Genomic DNA, 15,128 nt, shown 5'->3' with positions numbered 1-15,128 from the left:
TTGTCTGTCTGTCTCCGTGTAGAAATGGGCTGATCCACATTTTTTCAGTTCCGACCCAATTCCAGTACACAACTACAGTATGTATGTACATATATACATATATATATATGTGCACACACACACACATGCACACACATGTAGGGTAGACATATCCTTATGGGGACCGCTCATTCATTTCAATGGGAAAAATGCTAACGCTAACTATGACAACCTTAACCACTACCCTGCCCTAACCATAATCATAAGTAACCTAACAAAATACAAGAGTTTTTGCATTTTTAGTTTTTTCATAGCAGTAACCGATTTTTATAAAATAGAGTTTTCCCTTATGGGGACCAGGAAACCGGTCCCCATAAGGGAAAAAAAAACGGATATTTATCACGTTATGGGGACATTGTGTCCCCATATGTATGCTATAAAATATTTAATTAAGCTACTAGAAACATACATAACATGCTGTTCCACCACATTTGTACATCTTGTTTTAAGCATTTTTGAGGGATTTTCTGCTAAAAACAACTTCCACCTCTCAAAACTTTTTTTTTACAAAGATTGCAAATCACTGTGCTACTAGTTGTTGTTAAAAGCATAGAATACTTCCACATTGTCACCCTCTTATCTGATGTTCTCCTGCAAAGCGTATGCGCATGACACCACAGCAGGCAGAAGTCACTGCGCTCACACCCACTGGCAAAAAACTGAATGGCAGTGTTAGCATATCGGACATGGATCGGTCACGTATGGCCGATACTTGATCCGTCAAATAGGTCTGGATCGGCGCTGATGCTGATACGAATATCGGATCAGTGCATCTCTGCCTATCTGTCTGCTTGCCTGTCTGTCTGTCTACCTCTTTTTGCCTGCCTCTGCCTGTATTCCTGCCCGACTCCCTTCCTGCCTGCCTCTGCCTATCTGTCTGCATGTCTGTCTGTCTGCCTGCCTCTGCCTGTTTTCCTGCCCGACTTCCTTCCTGCCTCTGCCTATCTGTCTGCATGTCTGTCTGTCTGCCTGCCTCTGCCTGTATACCTGCCCTACTCCCTTCCTGCCTGCCTCTGCCTATCTGTCTGCATGTCTGTCTGTCTGCCTGCCTCTGCCTGTATTCCTGCCCGACTTCCTTCCTGCCTGCCTCTGCCTATCTGCCTGCATGCTTGTCTGTCTGCCTGCCTCTGCCTGTATTCCTGCCCGACTCCCTTCCTGCCTGCCTCTGCCTATCTGTCTGCATGTCTGTCTGTCTGCCTGCCTCTGCCTGTATTCCTGCCCGACTTCCTTCCTGCCTCTGCCTATCTGTCTGCATGTCTGTCTGTCTGCCTGCCTCTGCCTGTATACCTGCCCTACTCCCTTCCTGCCTGCCTCTGCCTATCTGTCTGCATGTCTGTCTGTCTGCCTGCCTCTGCCTGTATACCTGCCCTACTCCCTTCCTGCCTGCCTCTGCCTATCTATCTGCATGTCTGTCTGTCTGTCTGCCTGCCTCTGCCTGTATTCCTGCCCGACTCCCTTCCTGCCTGCCTCTGCCTATCTGTCTGCATGTCTGTCTGTCTGCCTGCCTCTGCCTGTATTCCTGCCCGACTCCCTTCCTGCATGCCTCTGCCTATCTGTCTGCATGTCTGTCTGCTTGTCTGTCTGTCTGATCAGTGTTTTGAGTGAAGTTGTATGGATGAATTGAATACATAGGATAAATGAGTGAGGAAAATGAGTGTATGTCCTGAAGGTGGGTGCTGAATTTACCTGTGTGTGTGTGTGTGTGTGTTTGCCACTGGCAAAGAACCATCAGTCATATAATGTCAGTCTTCATGCTTCACTTAGGTTTTTGGTGTGGACCCAAAACTTAAATTAATCACCCTAAGCAAGGGGTTCTCGCATCAGGCCAGGATGTCAGACCCTGAAAACAGCCCTGTCTTTCTGAAGGTGTCTCCCACCATGCGGTCTGAAGAGCTGGCCGATGCTGTCCTGAGCATGAGGAATGTCGAGGTGCTGGATGCGGCCGACCTGTGGACCACATTTGAGACCATTGAGAATGGAGAGCTGGGTAGCGTATGCATTCCTGACCCCGAGCACATAGACCTGCAGATGCAGTAAAAGGTTTATTTCTCAGAGGATCTGTGCGTCTTTCAGAGCACCATAAATCGCTTATTCACTTGGTATTCCTAATCCAGGAAACTCTCTCTGATTAATAACTCAGGACAGCCACAGGCAAAGACAGTGCATCTCTTTTAACAGCAGTGTAATAGTTTATTTACCTTACCACTCCTGGCTTATAGATTTTTCTTGGTTTCTAATCAGCCACTATTTTTTACATGTGTAGCCAAAGCACCAACCTCTAACCTGAACTCTTGATTCTTGCTTGATGCTGTGCTTTAAAAAGCATAATCTGAATCACTTCAAGATATCTAGCTGAATATTTGTAAAAATATGTCACTTACGATTAGCAGCTTGTCTTAATGTTGCCTTGGTTCTTGATACCTGGAAACCAAACCCCAGTTCTGATTCTCAGACATTAAAACTCATTTTTAAAGCTGGTTGCTGACTGCCTATCAGTCTATTTTGGGTCACTTTGCGTTGCAGCCTGCATATAATTTTGCAACCAGCTATTTACTAATAAACAACAGTTTAGGTGAAAGACTACTTTATAGATCCCTGCAGTTCTGATCCCGGTAAGAACAGCTCTGTGATGGGAGAGGTCACTCCATATAAGGTGTGTGCCTCTCTGTGATGGGAGAGGTCACTCCATATAAGGTGTGTGCCTCACATACAGCTGTGTACTTTTCTGTCTTAACTGTGTTTCATTTTGTGTTTCAAATGGCAAAAAAACATGTTTTTATAGATGAGGCTGTTATTGCAGGGCAATTTAAGGAGATCCTCTCTTCTGCATTAGCATAATACGGCACAGTGATTGAAAAAGCAGGCAATTGTTTCAGAAATAAATACGTTTAGGGGAAAGTAAATATTTTCCACAGATAATCCTTTAGACAAGGTCTTATCAGACAATGGAAATCCTGCCGTGATTTAGGTGTACGGTGTTTTTTTTGTTTTTCCTTTATTGTCATTAAGGCATTTTTTGGAGCTGTAAAATGAGCATCCATGCTAATAGCATATGCTACAGTAACCTCTCTGCAAATAATGGCCCTATAATAGGTATATTTTGCACATGACTGTGTTTTCTAATCATGTTCAGATTTGCAGAGGATAATTGCAAATCTGAACTGCGTAATTACAAAAATGAAGGAGGGAAATTTCATCTTATTTTAATGGATTTTTTTTTTAAATAATGAAAATCCTTGATTGTTATTTAGGTAATTGCTCTGAATCGCCTCAAAAGTGCACCATAATCTAAACTATTTTACTGCAGTTCACGTATGTATAGACAATTCAAATATTATACTCAAATACAAATTATATATCGATAGAAAGCTGGAAATAATGTTAATGAAGAAATAAACTGACTGTATTATGGTGCATTATTTACCGGAGGATTGAATCATTCAGCTTTCTTCTAGTCTGCTTGGGGTACTAACCCGTATTAACTTCTTCGTTTTTTGGGCAGAACGTCCGCTGCATCCCAAGGAGAGGGTTCTGGAACAGGTCCTTGAATGGAGTGCTCTAGAAGACCCTGGCTCAGCCTTCTTGGTCATAAAGAAATTTTCAGCAGCCAAAATGGCGGCCTACCAGAAAGGTACACTGCAGAGATGCTTGGGTGCATAACAGGGAGCCTGGATCCAGCATAAGCTGGGATTTACTCAGCATCCGTGCACCGCGGAACAGGAAGATAAATTTAACACCATGTTCAGTGAAGGGAATTTGCATAATGTATAAGGATTTAGATGTCCACCAACAATGTGTTTGTCCAAGTGCCTGGTGTAGGTGTGTGTGTTCAGTGTTTGTGTAAGAGCTGTATTGTTTGGGGGGGGGGGGGTGTTTTTCATGTGGGGGAGGTCAGACGAAGACCGTCATCCTCTTGTGCGGACTCAAGATTCTTGCTGGTTACGTGTAGGCCTTGCCACCCCATCCTATTTGCCACCCCCCCAGCTTGTCTCTGTGAATGTATTCCCAATCAATCACAGTGCCCCCCCGCCCAGTGTTATTGGCCCTTTCATTACGTCTCATCCAGTGGAGCGGCACGGGGACAAGAGACGGGGCGGCCGGGGGTAAATCTGTGTGATTTGCCTGTCAGAAGCTCCCCCATCCCCAGAGCTGCCCGAAATGTGATTGCCTTCACCCGCACCCTGTTTATTACTGCCCCCTGGCCCCCAAACCTCCCCCGCGGCCACCAGGCCTAAGTGCCAATTAGACGAGCCGGGCTGCCGAGTGGCAGCACTGGGCAGTGGCAGGTCCGTCATTCCCGACGCTCTGACCTTTTTACGGGGCGCGGGCTCCCGTCGAGCATCTGCCGGCTCCCTGGCATGCGGGTCTTTTCTGCCAGTTAGTTCAGCAGATGCAGAGATACCCTTATGGGTACTAAATGTCGCTTCGGTAAAAACCGCAGTAAAAACTTTGAGCGACGTCAAGGTAAATGATGTTGTACACTTGCAGCACTTTTAACATTCAGCCTGATTTTAGCAGCGATTGTTGTGGGGGGGGGGGGCTCCCTCAGAGTGCAGTACAGACTGCCCTGCAGCGAGGGCCATTGATGTCTGACGCAGCTGAGCCCGGTCTGCTGAAGGCTCGTCTTTCACCTCATATTCATCCTCCCCCCTGCAGCATCCCTGTCACCCCATCATTACAACTAATCCTTGGGTTTCGCTGATCAGTCATTTTCTGCAGATGGGGCAAAGGACTTTCTCAGAGGGGACCTTTTCCGGTTCAAGGACGGATCATCCAAGCTGCTGTCGGGAAACAAGTTCCAGGACAGATTCATTGTCCTGCGTGATGAGAAGCTGCTGCTGTACAAAGATGTGAAAGTGAGTGATAAAGCAGTGCTTCACCGAAGAAAAAATGTAACACACACACACATATATGTTGTGCAAAAACAACACCACCCTTAAGTTGATAAAAGACCTTCAGTGAAGCAAAACATTTTCTGCTTCACAAAGCTAATAGACTTCAGTGTTTCTCATCACCTTCTGTTGAGTAGTTCGTTGGATAGTTATGGACGTTGACACATTTTTTAACTCACCCAGTGATGCAGTGTCTCACCCAGTCTTTCCAATTATGTGCGCTGTTGCTCGTTCTCAATACAAAGATGACTGACACATGTTTAACCATTCAGAACATGAGTTCAGCCATTAAGCAATATAAATTCACTTTGTTGATCTACTGCAGATGAAAATGTTGAATTCTCTTTAAAACATTATGATTTTATTGTACTGTTCTTGTAGATTGTAGCTAATGCTGGATATATAATGTTTTTTCCCAGACTTCTTTTTTCCAGAATTCTATATGTAGGAGTGGGAAACTTATCGCATTAATGCAATGCATTAATTTAAAAGTCATAACTCATTATTATTTCTTTGACTGTGTTAACTCATTTTGTATTTTGATTCCCAAATGAGAGAACAGTATGTGCATAGATTTTAAGAGACCTATAAGATTCCTTCCTGATAGTAGACAACATTAGAGATTAGGTCGTGACGTTGCACAGAATTCCAGAATTCAGTGCTAAAATCAAACGTTTTACTTGGTGTCTCACAGGGAAGCTGATGTTACCTGGTATTTTGTTTTAAAAAATTGCTGGATGGAGGCATAGAGCTGTGGGCAAATTTGTTGGTACCCTTACAGCTCACTGAAACAATGCTTCTTTTCTCCTGAAAAGTGATTTAGTTAAAAGCAATTGCCTAATGTATACCTGCATGCCTTTAGTATGTGATAGAGTAAACCAATAAAACTGAGAAATGAAATTTGTTGTTTACAAAGTTATGCTAAAATAGTATGGAGAGATTTGTTGGTGCCCCTAAAGAGACTATTTATCCTTGCATTATAGTCATGTTTCAAACTAAGTGTTTAACCTTAATTAGTATCACAGGTGCCTTCAAGCTTTTCATCAGCCATTCAGCCTATTTAAAGGGAAGGACCTGCTACTGTGTTGTTTGGTATCATTGTGTGCACCTTGGTGAACACAATGACCAATGAAAGCAAAGGAGAGCCCTGTCTGGAAAGATGTTAAAGGTAAAGGCTATAAGACCATCTCCAAGCAGCTTCATGAAGTCTCAAGACTGCCCAGGCATCCTGGAGCTAAACATACTGCCCAGTGTCAGAAAGCTCAGCCTCAGTCCCAGGTCATGGGTCCTCCAACAGGATTAATGACCCAAAACATACAGATAAAAGCACTCAAGAATGGCTGAGAAAAGAAAAAAAAAACATTAAAATACTGTTCTTAAATGGCCTTCCTTAAGCCCAGATCTTAATCCTACTGAATATCTATGGAAATATCAGTGAGGAGATGCCACCATTCAAACCTGACACAGCTTGTGCAGTTTGCTCAGGAAGAGTTGGCCAAACTGTTGGTAAATGCAGATGTTTCATTGTGAAGTACAGAGGTCGCTTGTTGGCAGTGATCGCTGCAAAAGGCGGTGCCACAAAATATTAAATTGAGGGTACCATCTTTTTTTGTCTGTGCCATTTTCATTTGTTTAATTATACACCTGAATTAATAATCAAAAGCAATATGGAATAAATAATAAGGGATGCCATTTAACTTTTGTGAGTTTCAAGTTATTTCAGAGATGTTTTTTTGTTTTTTGTGGAAGGGTATCAACAAATTTGTCCACGTCTGTACATAGAATAAAAATATATTTTGCAATATTTATTTCATTGAAAGTTTGTATTAAAATCGTAGGACCATGTTAAAGTGCATTTTCAGTGGCTGTCAAGCTTCTGATTTTTCAGGCATTTGCCAAATAGGTTTTTGAATTTAGATCGATCATGTGGTCAGAATTGTCTTTCGATCTGTCTGTTGAGTATATGTACATATGGTGTAAAATACTCTATCGTGTTGCTATCTGTTCATCAAGCCTTTTTGAAATCATTGAAATTCAACTTATACTTGCTTGCAAGTAGTATTTTTGTACATCACAAGTTTAAGTTAGACCATTAAATTAATATAAAAATATGTGTTATTCTCATTAACTTAAGAATTCTTTGGGAGAAAAAACATTACAGTGAAATACATTGTTTTTTTTGTGTAGAGCAATTGTCAATTCCTTTTTAGGTATATTTAAATTGTCATTTGTTGCTCTGATTTGATTTTTAAAACTTTTCCCCAAATAGCTAGCTAATAATCAGTAACACAAAACTACAGAAAGTGGTTTCAGATCTTTCAACTTTAGTGCATGTAACCCATTTTAATTGATAAACAATCAATTGTATGATAAGCATTTTCTCCTCTCAGTAACTCTTGCCCTGGATTTCATTAAATACTTATTACAGAAATAAATGGTAGCATAACAAAACTGATGAAGTACCCCAGAGGCAGAATCGACAGTTCAGACAATGAAGTTGTATAATTTGAGTCTGTATACAAGCTAATTTAAAAAAATTAGAGAAAATTTATGTTATGGTAATGACTTGTGACAGTGACCCCATACACTCCCATTTGTGCTAATTGTGCATTAATTTGGGAATTCAGTGTATTAATATTTATGATTATAAATTTTAAGTTTAGGTGCAGTTAATGGCAATTGATCCCAGAAAACTGTATGATCAATTAGTTGATTTTTTTTAAATGTATTAATTCACAGCCCTATTTTTAAGACATGTCAGGGCAATTGTGCGATAAAGTCTTTTGGAAAATGTGAGGATTGATAGTTTGATAAACGAAGACATCTCCAGTTAGACAAATACAAGGACATGGTGCGGGACAAATTTTTGGAAATTCTGGGAAGGCCGATATAAAATGAAGATGAAACATCTCGATCGAATTAATTCTGCTTTCATATTCACTCTGCAGCACGGCATGACAGTGCGCACAAAATAAATAAATAAATCATTTTTTTAGAGCCATGTTCTGATCCGTGCCCTGTGAGCTACTCGTTACTCGTGGCTGATGTGTTGGTGACGGACAGATGGATGTTCCTGGGCTGTTTGAGAGCTCATCCCCAAAACCCACATGCACATCGGCCCTCCATGGAACAGGTTCCCCATGGTCTGTCCTTACTTAACCATCGGATGGGGCCGGACGCTGACTGACGCAGCTCATCCCCCAACTCCGGCCTCTCATCCACCACACGCGCCACTGGGAACAATCATCTTATTTTCTATAGACTTACTGCTCGTGTCATATATTTGCGTATAAATACAAAAATAAGCAGCAAAGTAAGAAAGAGGGGGCTTTTTAATTATAGGATCAGCACTAACCAGCAGCAATATGGTAGCGAGGTATTAGTGCGTAAATGAAGGAACATGCAGGCTCAAGGTGAGACTTTAGCCTCAAAGTGACTGCCAGCACATTTTGTTTCCAGTGCATTTCCATGCAGTACAAAGGTGCTAAGTGAGGACTTAAGTATGCTATCTCTACATTTCTGTAACTGTGCAATGATGTGACAGTGATATGCAAAACCACACTGTGGTTTGTCTGGTGGATTGTTTCCAAAACACTCTCGCCTGAATTCCTCCCTCCCAGGCTGGGCGAACCCACTGGAAAGTGGCCGAAGCCTGGATGACTTTGTAGTAACGGGGGTCGTGCCATTCTTGTGTGACAGCATAACATCGCCGCTGTTCATTTCTGGGGGGACAATAGTCTTGCAGCAGCAGAATTAATACTGAGCAGACGTCGTCTTTGGCGTTTCGGAGCACAAAGGCTACTTTGGGAATTTACCTCATAGCACCCTATTTAATTTTATTCAGCAGGCACATTTGTCCAGAGTAATGTATAAGGTTAGAGTCAGAGATCAGAGTCAGCCAGCATCCCTGGGGTAGCTAGGGTTGCTGGGGTTGGGGACATTGCTCAAAGGCCCATTTGTAACCTGTAAGCTGTACGGTCCCCAGGGTTTAAACCCACAACCTTCCAGACATGGGCCCTGACCTGGAACCCTTTTGAGCCACTATGCAATAAATGTTATAATATTATAAAGCAGTCATAATGAAATTAATGTTTGAACTGTTTGCATTAGCACTAATGCATTTTGAAGAGCATCCTAAATCAAGCAATTTATAATTTAGTTGTATGAATGTGGAGGTGTGCGGTATTGTGGTCCCAAAGACACTTTCGTGTGTAACACTAAAACCTTCATTCCAGAGCACTAAACCGGAGAGAGAGGTTCCGCTGAGGTCAGCGAAGTGCTACTTTGGCCTGAGGAAACGGATAAAACCGCCAACAAGGTGAGATAAAGAAAGTGTTCGCAGAGTAGTTCAGAAAATTCAATTTACAGCAGTTGTGTCTGCAGCTTGCGGTGGTCTAGCTTTGTCTCCTCAATTATTACACAATGAAGCCTCATTTGAAAGAATGCATTTTCAGCAGGCTGAAAGTAAAAGCTGTATTTATAAATATAGCACCATGAGGCAGGCTCATTATTTTTGCATTATAGCCTGTCTTCAGTGATGTTTCCACGTGCCTCTAATTGCACGCGCTGCTCTTCTCTGGCACATGCTGCCCTCCCTATTCTTCCTCGATCTCAAATCAGAGCTGCTGCCACATCTGCCTGTGATTAAACCAATTCAATTAGATCACACTATAGCAAATACATATTGCAGATTTTCCAATGGAAAGCTTAGGGAAAAAAAGCGTGTCTCCTTCTGCTCTCCTGACGGTGCCTCAAGGCCGCTCTCTCCTCACAGTGTTTCCTCACAGTCACTCTCTCCTCACGGTGCCTTCTCAAGGCCGCTCTCTCCTCACAGTGTTTCCTCACAGCCACTCTCTCCTCACGGTGCCTTCTCAAGGCCGCTCTCTCCTCACAGTGTGTCCTCGCAGCCTCTCTCTCGTCACCGTGTCTCCTTGCGGTCGCTCTCTCCTCACCATGTCTCCTTAAGACCACTCTGTCCTCACAGTGTTTCCTCACAGCCACTCTCTCTTCACAATGTCTCCTCGTGGCCGCTCTCTCCTCACGGTGCCTCCTCAAGGCTGCTCTCTCCTCACAGTGTCTCCTCTTTCAGGGCCTTTCAGTCCGCTGGCTGGGATTCAGTTATTTTGTCTGCAAAAAGAGTTAGTCTGCTTTTCCTTTTTGCTTGCTCCTTTTATTTGTTGCATCAGAGAGAAGCTGGGAGAGTGTATAAGATTCAGCCGGAGGGCTGTCTGGCCTCATGTGTTTTAGGACCGTGTGCGGAGGCTGGAGATCAGCACACTGTGGGCCCCAGCCATTACAAGCTACCCTGGCTCTCTTTCAGCCCCATTGATGGTTCAGTTAGCAGTTAAGGTATTGGTGGTATTAACCATGAAGACTGCCCTATTTTCATTCCCCAGTGGGGCCTGCTGTTGTACCATTGTGTGGCTTATTTATCCATGGATTCTTTCATGAAAAATCCAACGATTGAAGCTGGTTTTGAGGTGTTTATCTAGTAAATAAGTTACTTCAGCTCTGATTGGAAGAATCTGCTGTAGTAGTGATTAACTAAAGTGCAATGCGCACCTTCCATTTCTTGAGCTCTTTTCCTACTGGCTTCTGCTCAGTGTCAGTCACTGTGGTGCTTCCCGAAAGAGCACACCCCCAGGGACCAGGATGGCACATGACTGGCCTCTTTAGCTCTTCATAGGCCAGTTAGAAGTCTGTGATCTGTGTTGTAAAGCAGCATATTGCTCCACCAAAGAGTCAACAGGGACTTCCCGAAGGCCATTCAATCCATAAGAACACTTACACACTTACACAACATAGTTACTGGATAAATACCATCAATTAATTGTGGTGTTGTTTTTTATTTGTGTTCTTAATAGTTGGGGATTTACAGTTTACACAGAAAAGCAACAATGGTAAGTGTTTTCTTGTGTTTATCTAAATACGCATTAAATTACAAAATTACTTTTTCCACCATTATTAATACATATTTTAATAAAATACTTGTCTGATCGATCTTACAGCACAAACATAGAGTCACACTGCACCCCCATCGTGGCTGGAGATTCTGCCAGGTTATAAAAGCTGTTGATTTACAGCCTCTCATTCCAACAGTCACTGACAAAACTGGACACATGCCAGACTTTCCATTCTCCTTTTTCATGATGTGTGTATAAAGCACAGCATTGAGCCAGGGCGGGAGATGCGTTTTTGGCCTAATGCTGCCTGTCAGAGAGATGTCAGGGTCTGTATGATTCTGGGATGGGCTTGTAACACAGGAACAAGCCCAGAAGTGTAGGGAACAAAAACTGGTGATCTACAGTCTCTTTTAGTCTTATTAATGTTATTGTGGACCTTTGATCAGTTGCACTGAGGGAGCGAGTTTGAAACTGTATCTACCATCTGTGAGCAAAAGGAGTAGAATAAATGTTACATGATAAACATGGTAAATATAAACCATCTAATATTATAAATCTTACAAACTATTCACATTAAATAAACACCACATAATATAGTGTAAATGTCAAAAAATAATCATGGTAAATAAACTCCGTCTAATAGTATAAACATTACCGAATGAATATATTATATGTACACAATTTAATTGCATAAACATTCAAATAAATGGAGAATATGCACCATATAATAGCTAAATGAACATGGTGCCAAAAAGCCTGCATCGCGTTTATTGCTGTCTTTGACAGTCATTATCAGGCATGCAGTGGAGACAGCACACGCTCAGCGGTGCGCTCGAACCCAGTCCCGCATCCTCGCAGTTACGGCGCCTGCTCACTACTGCTCACATTATGAAGCGACACATGCTCCCATGGGATATTTTTTTCCTGGCTCTCATCACATCAAACAATTGCCTTCCTGTGCAAAGCAGCAGATGAAAGTCCCCCCCCCCCATGTTATTTTGCTTAAGTAAGGTTGCCTGTTTGCCTCAGCACATTCTGTTTGTCATGGGTGGGGGTTGGGGGGGGGGGGGGGGGCATGGGGATTGTCAATGTGGACTTGTGGGCAACAGACACTTGTTTGAAAGATACCCTTTTCCATACATTTATCCTGGCCGGCCATGTAGGTTCTTCTGCTGCGTGGACCAGGAGACACAGCTGAAGTGGGTGACGGAGATCCTCAGGGTGAAGGTAATTCCATACGCTGGTCCCAGAAATTCCATTTGCTGCCCAGTTCAGATTTTTTAAATATACTCTGATAACAAAATACATATGTCACATTGGTGGTTAAGCAGACATCCAGCTTACTACTGATCTTCATTTCTATTGTATATCAGAATATACAGGACTGTTCAAAAGGCTGTCAAAGGAGGTTATGCTTAAATTATCTCTATAGTGGTCTGTCAAAGTCTGTTAACTCTCCTGAAGTCACCCCAGTATTTATAGTAACCATCCTAATATATCCATGCATTTGTTGACTTAACCCCCAGCACCCCACATTTGAGTAATCAGTACCTCTGACTTTTTAAGTAATTAAATTAATTGATAGAGTGAGCTAGTTATGAAATGTAACAAGGTTTGACGAACTGAAACGCTGTTCTAGCCACCCGTCAGGATATCAGTACCTTTTTGGAGAAGACATTACTTTTTGTTGTTACTGTTCATTTGCATATATTCAGTTAACTCTTCTTTGTCTGACCAAATATACACATACTATGCAGATAAACCACTTTGACTGTACGTGCAGTACTTTGAAAAAGTGCAAAACAATGTTCAGAGAATAAGATGCATATTACAAAAAAAGTTAAAGTGGAATTTAATATGATCACCTGATCTTCCTAAAGCGTCCTAATTCTGCTCAAATTCACCAAGTACAATAACATGCTTCCTTCAGAATTACTGTCGAATGAATGGATTTCCATTTGCCCTAGTATTCAGACAACAAACAAACGAGTCGAAAGGGTTTGAGGTCATCTGGTGAACACAAATAGCAAGTCTGCAAAGTGGCTTTGTTCCTGCAAACAGGCTCGCAAGGCTTTAGACATCCCCCAGCCCCTAGTTAAGTGCCATTACTGTCACAGGCTTACAAGGCAAGGTATAAATAATGCAACTTCAAGCAAAACCTACAGATGTTTTTAGACATTTCTGTTGGCTTTTTTTGTTCCTGCCTATTCCCGAGTTGTACGGGTAGGTTGTTCTTTTGGACCTTTAGCACAAAATGGACTGATTAATTATTTGTGTTTCTTTGACTTTATATATAGCATAGAGGGCAGTGGTCGTGTACCAGCATGTGGGTTTATTGTTGCTGGCCTGTACCGTGGTAAATGTATGCACTTTGTATGCTGGGTGTTGTGGTGAAGTTTGCAGAAGCCAGTCTGTTTCCTAAGTACCATGGGCATTCAAATTAGATAATCAATAACACAAGCTTTCCCCTTCTCTCCTAACACCGTGTCTCTCAAACTGAATGTCTGTAGAGAGATTTTTTTGTCGAAGCCAGTTTTCCTGAAACAGAGCAGGCTCCTGGTGCCCCGGTTAATGCCTGCGCCTGCCTCGGCGTCCGTGCCCATGGGATTTGTGGGAAGGCTAACAGCAGATATTGGATTTTCTTAAACCCTCTGTTTCAAAATCCATCCGCCACCCATTAGCTGGTCTCCTTGCTGGCGCGGTTTCCATGGAGACCGGCAAATTGCTTTCGCGCAGATTAAATGAGTGGCGTGCCGAACCGCTGGGGTTCAGAGGTCACAGAGGAAACTGGGAGAGGACAAGTTGTTATGTCTCGGAGAGGAGTGTAACGGAAGCCCCAAAGCACGTCAGTACTATCTTTGCCTCTAAATTAAAGAATGTGCCGGAATCACTGCTGGAATGGCTTTACTGTACCAGTCATGTCACATGCTTGCAGGTTATTCATGTAAAAGTAACTACAGTAGCTGGCTAAATTTTAGCATGACTCCTGTCATTAGAAAAAAAATTGTACCTTTTTTTAAATGATTTTCATATTGGTTGGATCGACAGATTTGTCTGTTGAATTTGCGGGCTGTTTAAGAACAATTTGACATAAGGACAGTGATGAAAAATATTTTTATTTAGTGGGCGATTTGAGTAATCGGATGACAGAAAGTCGGTCAGTTCCTCACCTCTGTTCCTTCAATAGTATAACATAAGGATGCGGAGAGAGAGAAGCAGACCTGTCTGAATTATTTAGGACAAACCCCATGGCTAGGCCCCCCCTCGTCCCACCCCGTCCTGACCATGGAGCACTAACTCATCCTGAGTTAAGTGTCTGTCTCCATCAGTCTCCCCCTAATTTCTATATAATTTCAGCCGAGTTGTGAATTTCTGAATGGCCCTGGCAGCAGTCTGTCAGCCTGCTGCTCCGACATCCTCACGGTCCGCATTCTCTCCAATGCTGTTCTATCTGCCGGGTGCTTAGCATGTCCAGGATGGGACACGGGGATCACAAACTCACGTCGTCGTGCTGATGGGCAACGGGTGCAACCAAAATCGCATATTTGTTTGCAGTGTAGTAGGTAAAATATAGTATGTGAAGTAAGCGGTATCTCCAAGTCTTCAGTATGGATGAGACAGTAGGTGAATGGTGACCTACTACATTCTGCAAAATTCTCAAGTGTGCAACTGGTGGAAGCTCTGGTATCCCACAAGGCTTCTGGAGCTGCAACAGAGACGTAGAACATGATTTTCCTAGAAATTTATGTCAAGATGGTGGAGGAATTGCCGTCTTTGTACACATTTAAGTAGAATACAATACCCAGTTACATACGTTTACTCAAAATGTGTATTTCTTTTGTTGATGGTTTTAAATTTTAATTTACGCTGGGCTCTAACTACATTGTACAATGTAAACATCTGGGTCAGGTAATGTGCAAGATGGTGACTGCAGTATGTCTGAGTGCATGCATACTGTTCTCATGCATACATATAGTACATACTACAATAACTGTGCAAGCATGCGATTTCGGATGCACCTGCTGCATTTCCCACTGCAGTATGGTGGAGAGGCATGGCCTGCAGGGAGGATTCATCGGCAGCCTGCGCTTCAGAGCAACACCAGAGGGGGCACTGTGACGGCAGTCCAGAGCAGTACGCAGAAGGACGAGGAAAAGTCCAAAAAAGAGGTTTTATCTCTTCTCCTGCATGACTTTTTAATTATTCTTAAAAAGGAAAATCTTTTGAAAATGAAACGAGACAGTAATTAGATTAGATTATATTTTGTATACGATGAGAAGCAGTGGCTCCTTGT

General features: G+C 42.7%; 1 protein-coding gene across 9 annotated transcripts in view; it reads left to right on the top strand.

Annotated features, from left to right (window-relative positions):
• Positions 1 to 15,128, top strand: part of arap2 (ArfGAP with RhoGAP domain, ankyrin repeat and PH domain 2) — a 105,111-nt gene that overhangs the window by 88,937 nt on the left and 1,046 nt on the right. For 6 of the 9 annotated variants that reach the window (XM_072718522.1, XM_072718526.1, XM_072718521.1 and 3 more), the window contains 8 exons: positions 1,906 to 2,026; positions 3,542 to 3,670; positions 4,759 to 4,895; positions 9,167 to 9,249; positions 10,796 to 10,831; positions 10,940 to 10,990; positions 11,998 to 12,061; positions 14,875 to 15,003. In XM_072718522.1, coding sequence (XP_072574623.1) covers positions 1,906 to 2,026; positions 3,542 to 3,670; positions 4,759 to 4,895; positions 9,167 to 9,249; positions 10,796 to 10,831; positions 10,940 to 10,990; positions 11,998 to 12,061; positions 14,875 to 15,003 — 750 coding nt within the window. Of the gene's footprint in view, positions 1 to 1,905; positions 2,027 to 3,541; positions 3,671 to 4,745; positions 4,896 to 9,166; positions 9,250 to 10,795; positions 10,832 to 10,939; positions 10,991 to 11,997; positions 12,062 to 14,874; positions 15,004 to 15,128 lie in introns of those variants that run through there. The other 3 variants (XM_072718527.1, XM_072718525.1, XR_011994008.1) reach the window with 2 other exon arrangements.

The sequence above is a fragment of the Paramormyrops kingsleyae genome, chromosome 12, assembly GCF_048594095.1.
Source record: "Paramormyrops kingsleyae isolate MSU_618 chromosome 12, PKINGS_0.4, whole genome shotgun sequence".
NCBI classification, from domain to species: Eukaryota; Metazoa; Chordata; class Actinopteri; order Osteoglossiformes; family Mormyridae; genus Paramormyrops; species Paramormyrops kingsleyae.
The sequence above is the reverse complement of the archived record's forward strand: the minus strand, read 5'-3'. Positions and strand labels throughout refer to the sequence as shown.